The following is a 23721-nucleotide window of genomic DNA, read 5'->3' on the forward strand; positions in this document are numbered from 1 at the left end:
GGCCTTCCTCGGCGGGAGGGGGGGGGCGTGTAGCGTGCGAGACGTGCGCCTCGCTGTGGGTGTGGCCTTACATAACCGCCTTGGCGGCATCCATCATTGGCTGCTGCTAGGTAACACACACACACACAGCACGCCATCCCATTTCTTGTGCACATCTGGGAACGCTCAAACTACGGCAACTCCCTAAAACCTCCTGGTAAGAATCCTAGCGGTCTTACTTCCTGTAACTGCTGCGCTTATAAAGGGAATAAATGAAAATGTTTGTTTGAGTCAACAACACCCAGAGAGCACATGACATGCAGTTTGCAGGAGCCCAGGGGGTAACGGCGGACCCTCCCACCACTATTCCAATTATTCATATTCTTTGCAAAAATTAACTTTCATATCAAATTTTTCAGCCCGTTATTTTTTTTTAAGAAACCACAGAAGTATCTGTCGTATTATTAAAAGAACAGCTTTATCGTTTTCAAAGCACCTTCCATGTTGTAATCTACAAAGTCAACGTGATTTATCGGTTGTCCCTCACAGAAGTCAGAAAGCTATCATTTATTATGTCAACACACACCGAGTGATCGCCACAAAATAATACAGCACATTTGATATGGAATGTCATACCTCTAAATATACCACATTGTATAATGTCAACATTATGTCTGCCTTTTTCGACCAAAAGTTTGGTTCCTGGAACTATGTGTTCCTGTAGAAGTGTGCGGTTTGTGTTGCCACCACATTTCACAGTTCAGGTGGTTTATGCAAGTGACGTGCGGAGGAGTGGTTGACTCTATTGCTACACCGATACCATGTCAATAAATAAACAACATTATATCCGAGGTATTTTTATAAAAAGTAAGTCATTGAAATACAAGGCGATCATAGACAAAACGATCTGTTCTATAAAATAAAGTGTAGTGAATTGTTTATAAAAGGCCGGGCTTTTGTCCGCAATGTCCAACAGTCAGAAAGTTGTTGATGAGTTCATGAGGGTCAGCTGATTCTTTCTGGTCCCTTTCAGCTGTAAATATAAATATACAAATAATACATGGCAGTGTTTATCTGCAAATAACAATATATCGATATTAAATGTCAGTGTTTATCGGTAAATAACAATATATAAATGATACATTTCAGTGTTTATCTGTAAATAAAAATATATAGATAATTAATGTCAGTGTTATCTATAAATAACAATATATAAATACATGTCAGTGTTTATCTGTAAATAAAAACATACAAATAACACATGTCAGTGTTTATCTGTAAATAACAATATATAAATAATACATTTCAGTGTTTATCTATAAATAAAAATGTATCGCTAATAAATGTCAGTGTTATCTGTAAATAACATAAATACTAAATGTCATCTACAAATAACAATATGTAAGTAATGAATGTCAGTGTTTATCTGTAAATAATAATATATAGATAATACATGTCAGTGTTTATCTGTAAATAATAATATATATATAATACATGTCAGTGTTTATCTGTAAATAAAAATATACAAATATTACATGTCAGTGTTTATCTGTAAATAACAATTTATAGATAATGTCAGTGTTTATCTGTAAAGAACAGTATATAAATAATACATGTCAGTGTTTATCTGTAAATAACAATATATAAATGATACATGTCAGGGTTTATCTGTAAATAACAATATATAAATAATACATGTAAGTGTTTATATTTAAAAAACAATATATAAATAATACATGTCAGTGTTTATCTGTAAATAACAATGTACAAATAATACATGTCAGTGTTTATCTGTAAATAAAAAATATATAAATAATAAATGTCAGTGTTATATATAAATATAAATGAAAAATGGCAGTGTATATCTAAATGATAATGTATAAATAATTGTCAGTGTTTATCTGTAAATAACAATATGCAAATAATGTCAGTGTTTATCCGTGAATAACAATATATAAATAGTAAATGTCAGTGTTTATATAAACAATATATAAATGTCAGTGTTTCTATGAATAAAAATATATAGATAATAAATGTTAGTGTTTATCTGTAAATAACAATATGCAAATAATGTCAGTGTTTATCTGCTAATAACAATATATAAATAATAAATGTCAGTGTTTATATAAACAACAATATATAAATGTCAGTGTTTCTATAAATAAAAATATATAGATAATAAATGTTAGTGTTTATATGTAAATAACAATATAAATAAAGTCAGTGTTTATCTGTAAATAATATATAACTAATACATGTCAGTGTTTATCTATAAATTACAATATATGAATAATAAATGTCAGTGTTTATCTGTAAATAACAAAATATAAATAAGAAATGTCAGAGTTATCTATAAATACCAATATATAAATAATAAATGTCAGTGTTTACAACACAAACACATCGGCTTTAGCGTTACATGTTAGCATTAGCAGTCTGTTCGCTCGGGTTGAGGCTTAAAACTCTGTGGAGACAAATGGAGTCTCACTGACTACTTTTACAACATGTAGTAAAGTCAATATCCATATTTAATGTTTTTTACTTTCTTCCCACTCGTGTGCTGACTCCTTTGACCACATTTGTCCAACAAAGTCCGAGTAGTAAACGGCTGAGGCCACCACTTCAATATTCCAGTGTGTTTGAAAGAGAAGTTTTAGGAACGCCCCCAATTGGGTTCAACCAGTCAACTACCCTTCCAAGAGTTCCTGAAGAACTAAATCTACCCGGGTAGTTTTTAGTCGAAACACAGGGGAAACTTTATTTACCCGGGTAAATAGGAAACTTCCTGTAAAATTTCTCTGCGGTGGAAGGGGGCCTAAAGTTGCTCAATGGTAGTTTTTAATGCATGAAATGAGATAAAATGCCAACTCACTCATGTACCTTATATGCCTGTTGTTTCAAATTTGATACACACATTTTCAAAACAGTTCATGCATCTGATCTGACACGTCAGGCTTTTTTGTTTTAGGGAAAAACAAATTGCATTCAAAAATGTATGTATCACTTATGATACATTAGGCATTATAGGGTTAATAACACAACTCCTAACACCGGAGCGGTACAGCAACAGCCGTCTCATTGGTCGACGCACGTGCAATGCTGGCGCCGGCCTGCAGGCGGCGGTGTGACCTCCCCTAAGCGTCTCCTCGCATCACCAAGGTGTGGAATTCATTCCCCGTGCAAAAAAATGGTGACGCGTCAAAAATGTCTGCCTGTGGGACGCTGCTGTTCCCCACGCATACATCCACGTGAGCTCAGAGTTGTTGGCCTGTCGTCGCCGTCCTGCCTGGCCTCGTCCCCCCCCCCAGACAAGGGGAAACATTATAACCTGAAAATGAGGGTTACTTGAGCAGTCCTCCTATATTTAACCCCAGCCCGTGCTATCTTTAGCCTGTTCTTGGCGCCCCGGCCCAGTCTTGCCCGCAGTCTGCAGTTCGCCCGGTTCAGACATGACATTTTGGCCCCGTTGAGACTTTTGCACCCCATTCCCCGCCCCCCCACCACCTACGCGACCCCTGCACGCCGACGGCGGCAGCTGTGCGCGGACGTTTGGCGGGTGGGCCACTCATGGGGTACGGGCCTGCACCGACGTGTAATCATAATAATAATAGATTTTATTTGTAAAAATTACTTTACATTGAGCAAACAACCTCAAAGTGCTAAAGTGTATTTTTTTTTAAGATAATAAAAATAAATAACAATAAAAACTAGAGCAGCCTAATAGCTAGAACTAGTATGCATACATCTAAAAAAGGCTTTTTTTTAAAAAGAAGGGTTTTTTAAGCCTTTTTTAAAAGCATTCACAGTCTGTGGTGCCCTCAGGTGGTCAGGGAGAGCGTTCCACAGACTGAAAGCCCGGTCTCCCATTGTTCGTAGCTTTGTCCTCAGAGGTTGGAGGAGGTTAGCCTGTCCGGAGCGGAGGTGTCGTATGTAGGACTTGGGGGTGAGTAGTGCTTTGAGGTAGATGGGTCGTATTTCTGCACTCTCATCAGGATCCTAGCAGCACTATTCTGTATATTCGTGTTGAGGATCCCGACTTTGATTGATTGATTGAAACTTTTATTAGTAGATTGCACAGTACAGTACATATTCCGTACAATGGACCACTAAATGGTAACACCCCAATAAGTTTTTCAACTTGTTTAAGTCGGGGTCCACTTTAATCAATTCCTGCTAAGAAGTGCGTTGCAGTAGCCTAGCCTTGTGTCCTCTTTACCCGGTTGCCACGGAGACGGCTTCCATTAATGTAGCTAAAATAGACACTTTCATCATGCGTCATTTTGATAGTATACTAATATAGACACTTACATCATGCGTTGCCTTCATTATAACACTTATATAAGACTTTTAAAGTCATTTTGATAGTTGGCTATTATAGCTGATGTAGACACTTTCATCATGCGTTGCCTTCATTATAACACTTATACAAGACTCTTAAAGTCATTTTGATAGTATGCTAATATAGACACTTACATCATGTGTTGCCTTCATTATAACACTTATAAAAGACTTTTAAAGTTATTTTGATAGTAGGCTATTATAGCTAATATAGACACTTTCATCATGCGTGATTTTGATAGTATGCTAATATAGACACTTACATCATGCGTTGCCTTCATTATAACACTTATATAAGACTTTTAAAGTCATTTTGATAGTATGCTAATATAGACACTTACATCATGTGTTGCCTTCATTATAACACGTATATAAGACTTTTAAAGTTATTTTGATAGTAGGCTATTATAGCTAATATAGACACTTTCATCATGCGTCATTTTGATAGTATGCTAATATAGACACTTACGTCATGCGTTGCCTTCATTGTAACACTTATATAAGACGTTTAAAGTCATTTTGATAGTAGGCTATTATAGCTAATTTTGACACTTTCATCATGCGTCATTTTGATAGTATGCTAATATAGACACATCATGCGTTGCCTTCATTACAACACTTATATAAGACTTTTAAAGTCATTTTGATAGTATGCTAATATAGACACTTACATCATGCGTTGCCTTCATTATAACACTTATATAAGACTTTTCAAGTCATTTTGATAGTTGGCTATTATAGCTGATGTAGACACTTTCATCATGCGTTGCCTTCATTATAACACTTATACAAGACTCTTAAAGTCATTTTGATAGTATGCTAATATAGACACTTACATCATGTGTTGCCTTCATTATAACACTTATAAAAGACTTTTAAAGTCATTTTGATAGTAGGCTATTATAGCTAATATAGACACTTTCATCATGCGTCATTTTGATAGCACACTAATATAGACACATCATGCGTTGCCTTCATTATAACACTTAAGACTTTTAAAGTCATTTTGATAGTATGCTAATATAGACACATCATGTGGTGCCTTCATTATAACACGTATATAAGACTTTTAAAGTTATTTTGATAGTAGGCTATTATAGCTAATATAGACACTTTCATCATGCGTCATTTTGATAGCATGCTAATATAGACACATCATGCGTTGCCTTCATTATAACACTTATATAAGACTTTTAAAGTCATTTTGATAGTAGGCTATCATAGCTAATATAGACACTTTCATCATGTGTTGCCTTCATTATAACACTTACATAGGACTTTTAAAGTTATTTTGATAGTAGGCTATTATAGCTAATATAGACACTTTCATCATGCGTCATTTTGATAGTATGCTAATATAGACACTTACGTCATGCGTTGCCTTCATTATAACACTTATATAAGACTTTTAAAGTAATTTTGATAGTAGGCTATTATAGCTAATATAGACACTTTCATCATGCGTCATTTTGATAGTATGCTAATATAGACACTTACGTCATGCGTTGCCTTCATTATAACACTTATATAAGACTTTTAAAGTAATTTTGATAGTAGGCTATTATAGCTAATATAGACACTTTCATCATGCGTCATTTTGATAGTATGCTAATATAGACACATCATGCGTTGCCTTCATTACAACACTTATACAAGACTTTTAAAGTCATTTTGATAGTATGCTAATATAGACACTTACATCATGCGTTGCCTTCATTATAACACTTATATTAGACTTTTAAAGTCATTTTGATAGTAGGCTAATATAGACACTTACATCATGCGTTGCCTTCATTATAACATTTATATAAGGCTTTTAAAGTCATTTTGATAGTAGGCTATTATAGCCAGTATAGACACTTTCATCATGCGTCATTTTGATAGTATGCAAATATAGACACTTACATCATGCGCTGCCTTCATTGTAACACTTATATTAGACTTTTAAAGTTATTTTGATAGTAGGCTAATTTAGACACTTCATGCGTTGCCTTCATTATAACACTTATATAAGACTTAATTTTTTGCGGCTCCAAACAGGTCAGTTTTTTTGTATTTTTGGGCCAACATTTTTGGTTGCCGACCCCTGACCTAACGGAAACCGCAAACGTGGCTGCACAAAACCATACGTAAGCTCAAATGAAGTCCACTTGGCAAGGAATATGTTCCTGGAGATCCTAGCGACCCATCAATCACCTGGATGTGAGCCTCCTAGTCCAGTACCGAGAAGAAACCCAGACCGTCCTGTCCCAAAATAATCAGACGCACCAGGGCTTTGTCTAATTGGAGTCCATGTCAAGCGCGGTCGTTAACGTTGAGTAAGACGAGCTTCGATATTGGTCAGTTTTATGGCTTACAATCTAACTTGAGCCCGTGAGTTAGTTTCTGAGAAAAAGCTGCTGTGTGGAAGGAACGGCATCCGTGTTGGATATCTCGTCTGGGTGGTAAAAAAAAAAATAAAAGGTGTGCGATGGCAGCACGGCGTGTCCAAGAATCTATTTGGGAACGTCGGTGTTCCATCTCACAGTTCACTGCTTCTGAGAACGTGGCCCAGCGCCCCGCCCGCCGCGGTAATGTCTTCCAGATGAGCAGTTGTCCTACAGTGTTCTGCGGTCTGGCTAATTCCCCCTTCCTTGACACGCAACATGGCAGCTTGGCCAGAGAGGATGTGGATCTGGATGAAGCGCTTCATTATTTGCCACTTTGTGACGGGCTCCCTAATGCCCCGGAAAGGTGTTCAATTGGCAAATGAAAAAAAAACAAAAAAAAAAAACGTCGCAAGCGGGAGTGTGAATTTTTCAAGGTAGCAAAATAATACGGAGGAAAAAGGCTTCCTTTCATGGCGTTTGTCGGAGCTTAGACAGTCGCTCCTTTCAGCCTAAATAAGTCCAGCCTTCACTTTCATGTCCACACCTGCTACTAAAGTTCTAACACACCCCGTGGACCTGGCTTACCTCATATCACAGTATATTTGCTCTGGACTTTGCCTCACGCTCTTGTAAATATTCACTTTTTTTTTTTTTTGGACAAACCAGTAACCGCTCCTTTTTCAACCTTTTCACAGCGGCCTGTAAGTCGTGTGCAGCGCTTCCTGCCTGCACGGCCATTTTTACCCCTTATCACAGTATAAGTCTTCTACATCAGTCGAGACTTTTAACCAACTTTGCTGTCAAAGCGGAAAGGAAATGTCAACACAAGCGTGGAATCAATCAATCAATCAATGTTTACTTATATAGCCCTAAATTACTAGTGTCTCAAAGGGCTGCACAAACCACTACGACATCCTCGGTAGGCCCACATAAGGGCAAGGAAAACTCACACCCAGTGGGACATCTGTGACAATGATGACTATGAGAACCTTGGAGAGGAGGTAAGCAATGGATGTCGAGCGGGTCTAACATGATACTGTGAAAGTGCAATCCATAATGGATCCAACACAGTCGCGAGAGTCCAGTCCAAAGCAGATCCAACACAGCAGCGAAAGTCCCGTTCGAAGCGGAGCCAGCAGGAAACCATCCCAAGCGGAGGCGGATCAGCAGCGCAGAGATGTCCCCAGCCGATACACAGGCAAGCAGTACATGGCCACCGGATCGGACCGGACCCCCTCCACAAGGGAGAGTGGGACATAGGAGAAAAAGAAAAGAAACGGCAGATCAACTGGTCTAAAAAGGGAGTCTATTTAAAGGCTAGAGTATACAAATGAGTTTTAAATGCTTCTACTGAGGTGGCATCTCGAACTTTTACCAAGCGGAGGCGGATCAGCAACAAAGTAGTCAAATCACATTGAATCCGCTCTGAAAATGAAGGTGCAAACATAAGAAATATGGAAGAAATGTTGAATAAAGTGTAAAAAAATAGTGTCAAAATGTAAACATAGAGAAACCTGAGAATAATTATTTCCTGCAGGTTGTTAAGCTGTGCTCTAAAGCGGGGGTGTCAAACTCAAATACAGAGTGGGCCAAAATTCTAAACTGAACAAAGCCGAGGGCCAAAATTGAACAACTTAACCTTTCAAAGGGGAACATTATCACAATTTCAAAAGGGTTAAAAACAATAAAAATCAGTTCCCAGTGGCTTGTTGTATTTTTTGAAGTTTTTTTCAAAATTTTACCGGTCCCGGAATATCCCTAAATAAAGCTTTAAAGTGCCTTATTTTCGCTATCATCGAAACCACTATCCATTTCCCTGTGACGTCATACAGGGCTGCCAATACAAACAACATGGCGGTTACCACAGCAAGATATAGCGACATTAGCTCGAATTCAGGCTCGGATTTCAGCTGTTTAAGCGATTCAACAGATTACGCATGTATTGAAACAGATGGTCGGAGTATGGAGGCAGATAGCGAAAACGAAATTGAAGAAGAAACTGAAGCTATTGAGCGAATAGCTATTGACGCTATTCGGCCATAGCGTGGGTGTACCTAATGATGTGGCCCATAGCATGGCTGCCTTATTAGCATCGCCGGTAAAATGTGCGGACCTAACGATCAGGACTTTCGCATCTTGTGACACTGGAGCAACTTAAATCCGTCGATTGGTAAGTGTTTGTTTCGCATTAAATGTGGGTATCTAGTTTCAAATGTACATACAGCTAGCATAAATAGCATGTAAGCATCCATTAGCGTAGCATGTTAGCATCGATTAGCTGGCAGTCATGCTGTGACCAAATATGTCTGATTAACACATAAGTCAACAACATCAACAAAACTCACCTTTGTGATTTCGTTGACTTAATAGTTGCAAATGCATCTGCAGGTTATCCATACAGCTCTGTGCCATGTCTGTCTTAGCATCGCCGGTAAAATGTGCAGACACTCTGGCACATTCAATGGGGGTCTGGCGTTAGATTTCTTGCCAGTGGTGCAACTTGAATCCCTCCCTGTTAGTGTTGTTACACCCTCCGACAACACACTGACAAGGCATGATGTCTCCAAGGTTCCAAAAAATAGTTGAAAAAAACGGAAAATAACAGAGCTGAGACCCGGTGTTTGTAATGTGAAAATGAAAATGGCGGGTGTGTTACCTCGGTGACGTCACGTTCCGGCGTCATCGCTAAGAGACCGATAAACAGAAAAGCGTTTAATTTGCCAAATTTCACCCATTTAGAGTTTGGAAATCGGTTAAAAAAATACATGATCTTTTTTCTGCAACATCAAGGTATATATTGACTCTTGCATAGGTTTGGTGATAATGTTCCCCTTTAATAGGGACCCAAACAAGTTTTGCATTGAATATTGAACAAGCAAAACTTATATAACTTTATAGTGGCATGCAAAATCGAGATTTGTTGGTAACGGGTGTATATTGTGGCGTTCCGGAAGAGTTAATGCTGCAAGGGGTTCTGGGTATTTGTTCTGTTGTGTTTATGTTGTGTTACGGTGCGGATGTTCCCCCGAAATGTGTTTGTCATTCTTGTTTGGTGTGGGTTCACAGTGTGGTGTAACAGTGTTAAAGTTGTTTATACGGCCACCCTCAGTGTGACCTGTATGGCTGTTGACCAAGTATGCGTTGCATTCACTTGTGTGTGTGTGTAGAAGCCGCATATGCTGTTTGTATGGAGGAAAAGCTTACGTAAAGACAGGTTGTAGAGGATGCTAAAAGCAGTACCTTTAAGGCAGGCCCCCAATATTGTTGTCCGGGTGGAAATTCGGGAGAATGGTTGCCCCGGGAGATTTTCGGGGAGGGGGACACTGAAATTCGGGATTGTCCTGGAAAAATCGGGAGGGTTGGCAAGTATGAAAATTAGCGTTGAATGCGGTGATACAGCGGCACTGCCACTGTATAATATCGGCAGGCCAGCTCTAATGTTAATTTATTATTGCCTCAAGGGCCAAATGAAATTACAATTTGGCCCGCGGGCCAGAGTTTGACACCCATGGTATGGACAATCACAGCCCCTCCCTCACGAATGTTGGTGCGTGCGCACCAGCAGCAGACGGTACGGGAAAAAAACAACAGAAAACGTCTGCCTCACTGTCTGGGCACGGCGGCCATCTTTGAATAGCTTTTCAGCGCAGCGGTTCTTTGAAGGCTGATAAAATCAAAACCAAAGCAGTAGTTAAAACTCTTTCATCAACTTTTAATCAGAATGGTTCAATCTCTCTCCTGTAGTAGTTTGAAGCCGACACGACAAACGCGCTCAGAGGAGATAATGTTTGAAAAAAGGTGACCGGTTTTTACAAAACTTTTGTTCTGAAGGGGGAATTGCAGAATTCCTGTTGATTTCTGCTGGGAGGAGTCTATATATGAACTGTAGGTCTAAGTGAGACCTACATAGAGGTTTTTGTTTCATGTCTCTACGACATTCTTACTGGAAGTTACAGGCAGTTTTGTTTGTGTTTTATTCATAGGGGGCGCTAGAGCGCAATTTTGAGTTTTGGGGTTAGGTTTTTTTATTAGATCACAATTTTCACCAGTCCTGATGTTTGTGTCCTGTTTGGTAAGTTTTGAAGCATGTTAAGGGGGTCAAATTACAGTTCAAAGAGGCAAAGGTGAGTGTTTTTACAAAACTTTTGTTTTGAAGGGGGAATTGCAAACTTCCTGTTGATTTTTGCTGAAGGATGTCAGTGTATGAAATCCAGGTCATTGAGGTTTTTGTTTCATGTCGCTACAACATTCCTACTGGAAGTTACAGGCAGTTTTGTCTGTGTTTTCTTCCTAGGGGGCGCTAGAGCGCAATTTTTAGTTTTGGGGTCAGGTTCTTTGATTAAATCGAAATGTTCGCCAGTCCTGATGTTTGTGTCAACTTTGGTGAGTTTTGAAGAATGTTAAGGGGGTCAAATTACAGCTCAAAGCTGCGGAATAAAAATAAAGGAAGAATAAAACGCTAGAAATTCAATCTGTCCCAAAGGGACATTCGGTCCCTAAAAAAGACAAATATGATGATTCAGCAAAAGTGAATGGCATAAAAAGTGTCCCGGATATCAGAGCATTCCAAAGAAAGATGCGAGCGTGACGCCGCTTTGTTCAATAGTTGGGTAAAAGTCACTTCCACTTTCAAGCTGAAGCTTTTCTCCCCTGGACTACAATGTGTGTTCCTTTTCTAATCCCTTTTTGAAATATTCCTTCTAGGCTTCTGGCTGCTGGACCTGACGGAGCAGTTTTCCCTCCCAGAGACGGCCCCGCCCCCCTTGGTCCGTCTGCTCCAAGCCATCGAGAAGAAAGGTAAACTTTAAAAAAACAAACAAACAAAAAAAAAACGCTTAGCAGAGATAAACGTTGTCTTCGCTTGCAGGTCTGGAGAACCCGACCTTGTACAGAACTTTTACGGCGGGCGGCGGCCTCGAGGTCCGACAGTTGTTTGAGTCTGGTGAGTAGTCAACATTTAGTTGTGCTATTATTATTATTATTGTGTGCTGCATTCAAGATCACTCGTATTTATTCAAGCTTTATCCCCCTTAATGGGTATTTCCCAGTTTTCCTGAATGCAACGTTGTTAGACATATTACAGCAGGGGTGTCCAAACTTTTCCCACTGTGGGTCTCAAATTGAACAATCACCAGGGTTTGCCAGGGGCCACAAAAAAATGTTTTAATTTTCGCGAATAATAGGTACACACGCCATCCGTTGTATCCAAAATACCGAAAAACGAATAAAAAGTTATTTATACTTAAAAGCAGGGATGTTCTTAAAAACAAGTATCTGGTCCGATACAAGCAGTATGTTTACTACCTGGTCTATTAAACACACGCAGTTGGACTTTTTCTTCCACTTTTGTCAAGTCATTTATAAAAAGGTGAACATGCTAAGCTATAGGCTACTCGCGGCTACACAACAGCTAAGCACACGGTAGCACACAAGCTAGATATACAGTACAGGCCGAAAGTTTGGTCTATTAAACACACGCGGTTGGACTTTTTCTTCCACTTTTGTCAAGTCATTTATAAAAAGGTGAAGATGCTAAGCTAAAAGCTACTCGCAGCTACACAACAGGTAAGCACACAGTAGCACAGAAGCTAGATGTACAGTACAGGCCGAAAGTTTGGTCTATTAAACACACGCAGTTAGACTTTTTCTTCCACTTTTGTCAAGTCATTTATAAAAAGGTGAACATGCTAAGCTATAGGCTACTCGCGGCTACACAACAGCTAAGCACACAGTAGCACAGAAGCTAGATATACAGTACAGGCCGAAAGTTTGGTCTATTATACACACGCAGTTAGACTTTTTCTTCCAGTTTTGTCAAGTCATTTATAAAAAGGTGAAGATGCTAAGCTAAAAGCTACTCGCAGCTACACAACAGCTAAGCACACAGTAGCACACAAGCTAGATATACAGTACAGGCCGAAAGTTTGGTCTATTAAACACACGCGGTTGGACTTATTCTTCCAGTTTTGTCAAATCATTTACAAAAAGGTAAATATGCTGGGCTATAAACTACTCGCAGCTACACAACAGCTAAGCACACAGTAGTACCTAAGCTAGACATATAGTACAGACCGAAATTTTGGTCTATTAAACACACGCGGTTGGACTTTTTCTTCCAGTTTTGTTAAGTCATTTACACAAAGGTAAACATCCTGGGCTATAGGCTAATCGCGGCTACACAACACCTAAGCACACAAGCTAGATATACAGTACAGGCCGAAAGTTTGGTCTATTAAACACACGGGTTTGGACTTTTTCTTTCAGTTTTGTCAAGTCATTTACGAAACGGTAAACATGCTAGGCTATAGGCTACTCGCAGCTACACAACAGCTAAGCACACAGTAGTACCTAAGCTAGACATATAGTACAGACCGAAATTTTGGTCTATTAAACACACGCGGTTGAACTTTTTCTTCCAGTTTTGGCAAGTCATTTACAAAAAGGTAAACATGCTAGGCTATAGGCTACTCGCAGCTACACAACAGCTAAGCACACAAGCTAGACATACAGAACAGGCCATAAGTTTGGTCTAAAACACACGCGGTTGGACTTTTTCTTTCAGTTTTGTCAAGTCATTTACAAAAAGGTAAACATGCTAGGCAATAGGCTACTCGCAGCTACACAACAGCTAAGCACACAGTAGTACCTAAGCTAGACATATAGTACAGACCGAAATTTTGGTCTATTAAACACACGCGGTTGGACTTTTTCTTCCAGTTTTGTCAAGTCATTTACAAAAACGTAAAAATGCTAGGCTATAGGCTACTTGCAGCTACACAACAGCTAAGCACACAAGCTAGACATACAGAACAGGCCAAAAGTTTGGTCTAAAACACACGAGGTTTGACTTTTTCTTTCAGTTTTGGCAAGTCATTTACAAAAAGGTAAACATGCTAGGCTATAGGCTACTCGCAGCTACACAACAGCTAAGCACACAGTAGTACCTAAGCTAGACATATAGTACAGACCTAAATTTTGGTCTATTAAACACACGCGGTTGGACTTTTTCTTCCAGTTTTGGCAAGTCATTTACAAAAAGGTAAACATGCTAGGCTATAGGCTACTCGCAGCTACACAACAGCTAAGCACACAAGCTAGACTTACAGAACAGGCCAAAAGTTTGGTCTAAAACACGCGGTTGGACTTTTTCTTTCAGTTTTGTCAAGTCATTTACAAAAAGGTAAACATGCTAGGCAATAGGCTACTCGCGGCTACACAACAGCTAAGCACACAGTAGTACCTAAGCTAGACATATAGTACAGACCGAAATTTTGGTCTATTAAGCACACGCGGTTGGACTTTTTCTTCCAGTTTTGTCAGGTCATTTACAAAAAAGTAAACATGCTAGGCTATAAGCTACTCGCAGCTACACAACAGCTAAGCACACAGTAGCACACAAGCTAGATATACAGAACAGGCCAAAAGTTTGGTGTATTAAACACACAAGGTTTGACTTTTTCTTTCAGTTTTGTCAAGTCATTTACAAAAAGGTAAACACGCTAGGCAATAGGCTACTTGCGGCTACACAACAGCTAAGCACACAGTAGCACACAAGCTAGACATACAGAACAGGCCAAAAGTTTGGTCTAAAACACACGCGGTTGGACTTTTTCTTTCAGTTTTGTCAAGTCATTTACAAAAAGGTAAACATGCTAGGCAATAGGCTACTCGCGGCTACACAACAGCTAAGCACACAGTAGCACACAAGCCAGATATACAGTACAGGCCAAAAGTTTGGACACACTTTCTCATTCAATGCATTTTCTTTATTTTCAAGACTATTTACATTGTAGATTGTCATATCAAAACTATGAATGAACACATGTTGAGTTACCGTATTTCCTTGAATTGCCGCCGGGGCGCTAATTAATTTAAAACCTCTTCTCACTCCTGCGCTTACCAAAGGCATGCGGTAAAAGTAAGCATGCGCTAATTATTTTAAAACCTCTTCTCACTCCGGCACTTACCAAAGGTATGCAGTAAAAATTTTTGTGTGACATAAGCTTGGACCTTAAATTCTACTGAATAGCTCTTAATCTTCTTCCCTTTATGCGATTTCAAATTACTGATATTGAAATCAGCCTCCTCCATTTTTAAAATGATGACAGGGGAAGTGTCACTCGTGACGTCACAAGTTTGACCAGGCGGTAATACTAAGCATGCGCTAATTATTTTGCGAAGCGAGTTTGACCCGGCAGTAATTGAAGGCAGGCGCATACTATATGCCCTGCGGCAATTCAAGGAAATACGGTATGTACTTAACAAAAAAAAAAGGTGAAATAGCTGAAAACATGATTTATATTCTAGTTTCTTCAAAATAGCCACCCTTTGCTCTGATTACTGCTTTGCACACTCTTGGCATTCTGTCCAGGAGCTTCAAGAGGCAGTATCTGAAATGGTTCTCACTTCACAGGTGTGCTTGAAGCTCATGGACAGAATGCCAAGAGTGTGCAAAAATGTAATAAGAGCAAAGGGTGGCTATTTTGAAGACACAAGAGTATATAACATGTTTTCAGTTATTTCACCTTTGTTTGTTAAGTACATAACTCTCCATGTGTTCATTCATAGTTTAGATGTGACAATCTACAATGTAAATCAGGGGTGCCCATTACGTCGATCGCGAGGTACCAGTCGACCGCGGGGGGTGTGTCAGTCGATCTCCAGCCAGGCTTTCAAAAAAAATAGACCTAAAAATTAGTGATCATCAATCTTCCCTAAGACGTCACCTAAATGACATTCACGGTACCGGAGGGTCTTGTGAGATGACGCTGGCTGCTGCAAGATCATTATTATGAAAATATGACCGAGAGGAAGGCGAGAAACACTTTTTATTTCAACAGACTCTAACGCCGTACCTTCCGTCAAAACTCTAAAGGCCGACTGCACATTTCCTATCTTCACAATAAAAGCCCTGCTTCATGCTGCCTGCGCTAACTAAATACACAAGTGATCCCTCAGAAAGCTGGCGTGCACATCACTTGTGCACGCCAGCTTTCCGAGACTCTTATTTTGTTAGCGCAGGCAGCATGAAGCAGGGCTTTTATTGTGAAGATAGGAAATGTGCATTCGGCCTTTAGAGTTTTGACGGAAGGGACGGCGCGAAAGTCTGTTGAAATAAAAAGTCTTTCTCGCCTTCCTCTCTGTCATTTTTTCATAATAATGAACTGGCAGCAGCCAGCGTCATCTCACAAGACCCTCGGGTGCCGTGAATGTCAATCAAGCAAGCGACGGAATTTGCCGCCAATGTTTTTCTTGTAAAGTGTATGGAAGCTGGATGAATTAGATGCCAAAAACCAACCACTTTCATGTGGTATTGTACAGAAAGGACAACTTTTTTTCTGCTCCATTTGAAAATGTGGGCGTTATCATCATTACTGTCTGATTCCAATCAATGCGAGTCATCAGAATCAGGTAATACACCAACTTATATTCTTGTCTTCGTGAAAGAAAGACATCTATATGTGTTACACGTGCTTGTATTATCATTAAACACATTTAACTTGTTTACAAAAATGTCTCTTTCATAAATAAATGAATATAAATGATATATATAAATGAGGTAGATCCCCTCGAGTTGGTCAATTGAAAAGTAGCTCGCCTGCAGAAAAAGTGTGGGCACCCCTGATGTAAATAGCCACGAAAATAAAGAAAACACATCGAATGAGAAGGTGTGTCCAAACCTTTGGCCTCTACAGTATTTAGTCTTAGGAAAAACGCTGTCACCACAAGTAATCACATTACTTTTATGTACGTTACAACACTGTTACCGGTGCATTTGATGTCATGCAACAGGCTACTTTTGTTGTGGTTCTGTGTCAAAGCGGCAGCGTCAGAAGCACAGCGCAGGAAGTAACTTTTTACCAATGAAGGCAACAAGCAGCATCACACTAAAATTAACTCGATATTAAATAGGAAGAGGCAACATCACACAGCAAACAACACACACTACTATGAGGGATAAGGAACACATCAATAATTTAGGTGACAATATTTGACTGTACATGTATTGTAAATGTATAACGTATTTATAAATATTCACATGTGAATAATGCTGTGTAATGGACTGTATTTGTTATTCACGTATGAATGATACTGTATAATAGACTGTATTTATATTATTCACATGTCAATAATGCTGTGTAATAGACTGCATTTATACTAATCACATGTGAATAATGCTGTATAATAGACTGTTATTCACATGAGAATAATGCTGTACAATAGAGTGTATTTATATTACTCACATGTGAAAAATGCTGTATAATAAACTGTATTTATGTTATTCACATGTGAATAATGCTGTATAATAGACTGTATTATATTATTCACATGTGAATAATGATGTATAATAGACTGCATTTATACTAATCACATGTGAATAATGCTGTATAATAGACTGTATTTATACTAATCACATGTGAATAATGCTGTATAATAGACTGTATTTATATTATTCACGTGAATAATGCTGTATAATAGACTGCATTTATACTAATCACATGTGAATAATGCTGTATAATAGACTGTATTTATGTTATTCACACGTGAATAATGCTGCATACTGTAATAGACTGTTATTCACATGAGAATAATGCTGTATAATAGAGTGTATTTATATTACTCACATGTGAAAAATGCTTTTTAATAGACTGTATGTTATTCACATGTGAATAATGCGGCTACACTGTATTTATGTTATTCACATGTGAATAATGGTGTATAATAAACTGTATTTATGTTATTCACATGTGAATAATGCTGTATAATAGACTGTATTTATATTATTCACATATAAAAAAATACACAAGTATTGTTTATTGTGAGAAAACTGTGGTGCTAAATTTCCCCCAGGGATCAATAAAGTACTTTCTAAGATTGCAATCCTACAATTCCTTGTTTGTGGACAAGGAGAAAAGACGTCAATGGAAGCACATCCAATCGCTTTATTAACTAGCGCTAACACAATCCAGTCAAGACTGCTAAGCTAACAAACACAGGCTAAAATGCAGCTCTAAGCGCAGCCTCGCTGAAGTCACACCTCACTCTGCAACAGGTGGCGCCTTTTAAAGGCACACACACTCTGCTCTCATGAAACGTCTTTCAACTATATATTTTATTTTTTTTCCATTTAAGCAACACATTAATTTCTTCCCTTAATGCTTAATTACGTTTATTAAAGAGTAATTCAGCTAGTAGTTCAATTACTTTTTTGGGAAATAATAAGTAACTATAATTTTGAAAGTAATTTTCCAAACACAACCGTAACACTTCATTGAACAATATTGGAGTGTAAAACAGCACATTTGTCAATATAAACATGTATCAAAATAAGTATTGTTGCATATTACGTAAACACAAACGCTCTGCTCTCATGAAACATCTTTCAACTACATATGCCAGATATTTGTAAGAAATAAATTACTTCCCTTAAAAATTAATGACATTTATTAAAGAGTAATTTAGTTAGTAGTTCAATTACTTTTCTGGGAAAGTAACTTACATGTTGAAAGTCATTTTTTCTGAACACATACGTAACAATTAATTAAACAATATTGGAGTGTAAAACAGCACATTTGTCAAAATAAACATATCAAATAATCATAATTGCATGTTATTGGCACATACAAAATCTCCTGGGCAGAAGCGTATCAGAAAGTTTCCAGTAACAAATGTGTCCGCATCATTCACCCTAATGAATTATTGTGGCCCCTCGGTGTTGCCAAGAAAACAATCTACCACTCCACTTCAACTTAAAGACAGCATATGTTTATTCCAGAGGGTTGATAATAAATAGGTTGGTGTTTTATCTCCTGTCCTACTACAAATATAATACTGCTAGTATTCTATCGGATTAATATCGGTATCGGAAGTGAAAAACATCAGGACTTTTCCTCATTTTTTGGGCCGAATACATAAGGCCACCTCGCATCCTAAATGACAACCACGTTGAAAAAGCTATTTTGTGATGATGCATTGACGACGGTCCAATAGGAGGTTTGCTGATTTGTTTTCTAAGATTGCAATCCTACAATTCCTTGTTTGTGGACAAGGAGAAAAGACGTCAATGGAAGCACATCCAATCGCTTTATTAACTAGCGCTAACACAATCCAGTCAAGACTGCTAAGCTAACAAACACAGTTAGGCTAAAATGCAGCTCTAAGCGCGGCCTCGCTGAAGTCACACCTCACTCTGCAACAGGCGTCGCCTTTTAAAGGCACACACACTCTGCTCTCATGAAACGTCTTTCCTTGTTTTGCACCTCAGACGCTCCCACCGTGGACCTGGAGCAGCTGGACCTTCCCAACCTGTGTGACGGCCTGCGCCGGTTCCTGCAGGACCTTCCCCAGCCCATCGTCCCGCCCGCTCTGTACGCCCAGATGGTGCACACGGCCAAAGGTGAGGTGCTGACGTGGGGAAGCCGAGCAGTGGAACATTGAGTACAAACCGCAGCGAGAGCGTCTGCACACTTTGATTTCTCTGGCTTCCGTCAAGTGTCGGACTTTTGTTCTGCCGCTCCGCACGCACGTTGAATAAACTCTCGTCTCATGTTTCTGTGCAAAGTCTTGAGCGTTCTCAGGCTGTCACGTGGCCAGAAACAGGATATGTGTGGTTAACTAAAAACAAGCCATGAAAGGTTATCTGCGGCATCTGGCAGCAGCCAATCACCTGCCGGCGTACCTTGCGCTCTCTGCATCGGCTCCTAATGCGCGCTTTGTCGTCCACAGAGGTGCAGAATCCCGAGGAGTGCGCCCGGATGCTGCGCCGCGTCACCAGCAGCCCCACCCTGCCCCCCCAGTACTGGCTCACCCTGCAGTGTGTGCTCCGACACCTGGCCCACGTCTGCCAGAGCGCGTCCAAGAACCTGCTGAGCGCCAGAGCTGTGGGCGAGATCTTCAGCCCCTTCTTCTTCAGGCAGCAGAGCACCAGGTGGGCCTCGGGGGCGGCACTTTTTTTTATTTTCTATTTTTTTGGACTTCATTTTCATTCTTTTGATGCCATCCTGTTCTCCCTGCAGCTGTGAGCCCAGCTTGGACGCTCACGTCAGGATCATCGAGGTTCTGGTGGCCAGCGAATGGACTGAAAGTCAGGCGGCTCCAGGTAGGTCTTTTTTTTTTTTTATTCTGATGCGTCCTTGTAGTGTGGTGTTCTTGTTGTTTCCCATGAAAAGTTAGGTTGAATGCTAAAAAACTTTGACAATGTGAATGGAACATTCCTTTTAGTACCCAACATACAGTATGTTCCACACCAGTGGTTCTCAACCTTTTTTCAGTGATGTACCCCCTGTGAACGTTTTTTTAAGTCAAGCACCTCCTAATCAGAGCAAACCATTTTTGGTTGGAAAAAAAGAGATAAAGAAGTCAAATACAGCACTATGTCATCAGTTTCTGATTTATTAAATTGTATAACCGTGCAAAATATTGCTCATTTGTAGTGGTCTTTCTTGAACTACCGCATTTCCTTGAATTGCCGCAGGGCATATAGTCAAACTCGCTTCGCAAAATAATTAGTGCATATTTAGTATTACCGCCTGGTCAAACTCGTGACACTTCCCCTGACATCATTTTCAAAATGGAGGAGGCTGATTTCAATACTTGTAATTTGAAATCGCATAAAGAGAAGAAGATTAAAGGGGAACATTATCACCAGACCCATGTGAGCGTCAATATATACCTTGATGGTGCGGAAAAAAGACCATATATTTTTTTAACCGATTTCTGAACTCTAAATGGGTGAATTTTGGCGAATTAAACTCCTTTCTGTTTATCGCGCTGGAGGCGATGACGTCAGAATGTGACGTCGCCGAGGTAACACACCCACCATTTTCATTTTCAACACATTACAAACACCGGGTCTCAGCTCTGTTATTTTCCGTTTTTTTGACTATTTTTTGGAACCTTGGAGACATCATGCCTCGTCGGTGTGTTGTCGGAGGGTGTAACAACACTAACAGGGAGGGATTCAAGTTGCACCACAGGCCCGAAGATGCCAAAGTGTCTGCCGCCAGACCCCCATTGAATATGCTGGAGTGTCTCCACATTTTACCGGCGATGACAGACATGGCACAGAGATGTATGGATAACCTGCAGATGCATTTGCAACGATAAAGTCAACGAAATCACAAAGGGGAGTTTTGTTGATGTTGACTGCCAGCTAATCGATGCTAACATGCTACGCTAATCGATGCTAAAATGCTATTTACCGGCGGTGCTAAAGCAGACATGGCACAGAGATGTATGGATAACCTGTAGATGCATTTGCAACTATATTACGTTTCCTTCCACCCACATTTAATGCGAAACAAACACTTACCAATCGACGGATTTAAGTTGCTCCCGTGTCAAAAGATGCGAAAGTCCTGATCGTTTGGTCCGCACATTTTACCGCAGCTATTCGGCCATGCTATGGCTATGAATAGCGTCAATAGCTATTCGCTCAATAGCTTCAGTTTCTTCTTCAATACTTTCATACTCCAACTCTCTGTTTCAATACACGCGTAATCTGTTGAATCGCTGAAATCCGAGTTTGAATCCGAGCTAATGTCACTATATCTTGCTGTGGTATTCCCATTGTTTGTTTACATTGGCAGCACTGTGTGACGTCACAGGGAAATGGATAGTGGTTTCGAAGATAGTGAAAATAAAGCACTTTAAAGCTTTATTTAGGGATGTTCCGAGACCGGTAACATTTTGAAAAAAAACTTAAAAAACACAACAAGCTACTGGGAACTGATTTTTATTGTTTTTAACCCTTTTGAAATTGGGATAATGTTCCCCTTTAAGAGCTATTCAGTAGGATTTAAGGTCCAAGCTTACATCACACTAAATTTTTTACTGTATGCCTTTGGTAGGTGCCGGAGCGAGAAGAGGTTTTAAAATAATTAGTGCATGCTTACTTTTACCGCATGCCTTTGGTAAGCGCCGGAGTGAGAAGAGGTTTTAAATTAATTAGCGCCCCGGAGCCAATTCAAGGAAATACGGTATTTGGAAAAAAAGATACAAAAATAACTAAAAACTTGTTGAAAAATAAACAAGTGTTTCAATTATAAATAAAGATTTCTACACATAGAAGTAATCATCAACATAAAGGGCCCTCTTTGGGGATTGTAATAGAGATCCATCTGGATTCATCAACTTCATTCTAAACATTTCTAAACAAGTGTACCCATTTACCATGTATGTATGTATATATATATATATATATATATATGTATATATATATATATATATCCATCCATCCATCCATCCATTTTCTACCGCTTATTCCCTTTTGGGGTCGTGGGGGGTGCTGGCGCCTATCTCAGCTACAATCGGGCGGGAGGCGGGGTACACCCTGGACAAGTCGCCATATGTACTGTAATATATATATATATATATATATATATATATATATATATATACAGTATATATATATTTTGAACCAGAGGTGGGTAGCAACGCTCTATGCCCACTGCCCCCCTCACCTCGCAGGGGGTGATCAAGGGTGATGGGTCAAATGCAGAGAATAATTTCGCCACATCTAGTATGTGTGTGACAATCATTGGTACTTTAACATTTACTCAGTTACATCTACTTGAGTAACTTTTGGGATAAATTGTACTTCTAAGAGTAGTTTTAATGCATCATACTTTTACTTTTACTTGAGTATATTTAAAAAAGAAACACTACTTTTACTCCGCTCCATTTATCTACATTCAGCGCGCTACTCGATACTGATTTTTATCCATCTGTTGATGCACGCTTTGTTTGTTTTGGTTTGTCAGAGACCTTCAAAGTATGATCTATCACATGCCTGCGTTTCACCAATCAAATGCAGTCACATGTGCCGTTCGACTCCGTTTCACCAATCAAACAGAACCAGGCGGTCACATGATTAACTGCACATAAACCTTTATTTATAAATTTCAACATTTACAAACAGTTGAAAATAATAATCAAATAAGTAAAAAACAGTATAAAAACCGTACAAAACAGGGCCAGGGGGTTGTAAATTTAAAGTAACTAAAATAGAATGCAAAAAATATATAAATAATATAAACAAAGTGCAAAGCCATAGGCTCACTCGAGCTCAGTAAATAACTTAAATTTGTAACACAGCATCATCGTTTTCACAGCTTTTTGGTTGTTAGAGGTAGAGTGTTTTAATGTGGAGTTCTAAATCTTTTTTAAAAGCACAAAAATCTGGTCGGGCATTGAGAAACTTACATTTATGTTTATAAAACTTAGCCAATAGTATAAGGAGCTTGCAAAGGTAAAATTCATTTTCAAAATTTTTTTCAATACAGTGTAAAACCAGATATATATTATTTAATATTGCTTAAGAGATATTCCTGACTCTGAATTTGTTCATTGCTATTTTTGTGCATTACTTGTTGCCGTCATCATTAAACAAACAGGTTACTCATCAGTTACTCAGTACTTGAGTAGTTTTTTCACAACATACTTTTACTCAAGTAAATATTTGGGTGACTACTCCTTACTTTTACTTGATTAATACATCTCTAAAGTAACAGTACTCTTACTTGAGTACAATATCTGGTTACTCTACCCACCTCTGTATATAACAAAACCCGTTTTTTGTATGTAATATAGACATTTATCTGAGCTCTTTGTCTATTTTATAGAGCAGGGGTGGGCATTACGTCGATCGTGATCGACTGGTCGATCTCGGAGGGTGTGTCAGTCGATCTCAAGCCAGGCATTAAAAAATAGACATAAAAATGAGCAATCATCAATCATACCAAGACTTCACTTTCGTCAGTTGTTTGACATTCTCGGGACCCGAGGATCTTGTTAGATGACGCTGGCTGCTGCGAGCTCGTATTTAAGAAAAAAATCACTAACAGGGCGGACGCAGAGAAACACATTTTATTTCTAGAGACTCCGTACCTACCGTCAAAACTCTAAAGACCGACTGCACAGTTCCTGTCTTCACCATAAAAGACCTGTTTCATCCTGCCTGTGCTAACAAAATAAGAGTCTCAGAAAGCCAGCGTGCACAAGCTAGCAAGCGACGGAGTTTGATGCCAATGTATTT

General features: G+C 39.1%; 1 protein-coding gene across 2 annotated transcripts in view; it reads left to right on the plus strand.

Annotated features, from left to right (window-relative positions):
- pik3r1 (phosphoinositide-3-kinase, regulatory subunit 1 (alpha)) overlaps positions 1–23721 on the plus strand; it is a 67487-nt gene that overhangs the window by 21895 nt on the left and 21871 nt on the right. For both annotated transcript variants that reach the window (XM_061907860.1, XM_061907861.1), the window contains 5 exons: positions 11391–11483; positions 11554–11628; positions 18952–19083; positions 19413–19614; positions 19703–19785. In XM_061907860.1, the coding sequence (XP_061763844.1) occupies positions 11391–11483; positions 11554–11628; positions 18952–19083; positions 19413–19614; positions 19703–19785 (585 nt within the window). The remainder of the gene's footprint in view (positions 1–11390; positions 11484–11553; positions 11629–18951; positions 19084–19412; positions 19615–19702; positions 19786–23721) is intronic.

The sequence above is a fragment of the Nerophis ophidion genome, linkage group LG08 (assembly GCF_033978795.1).
Source record: "Nerophis ophidion isolate RoL-2023_Sa linkage group LG08, RoL_Noph_v1.0, whole genome shotgun sequence".
Lineage (NCBI taxonomy): Eukaryota > Metazoa > Chordata > Actinopteri > Syngnathiformes > Syngnathidae > Nerophis > Nerophis ophidion.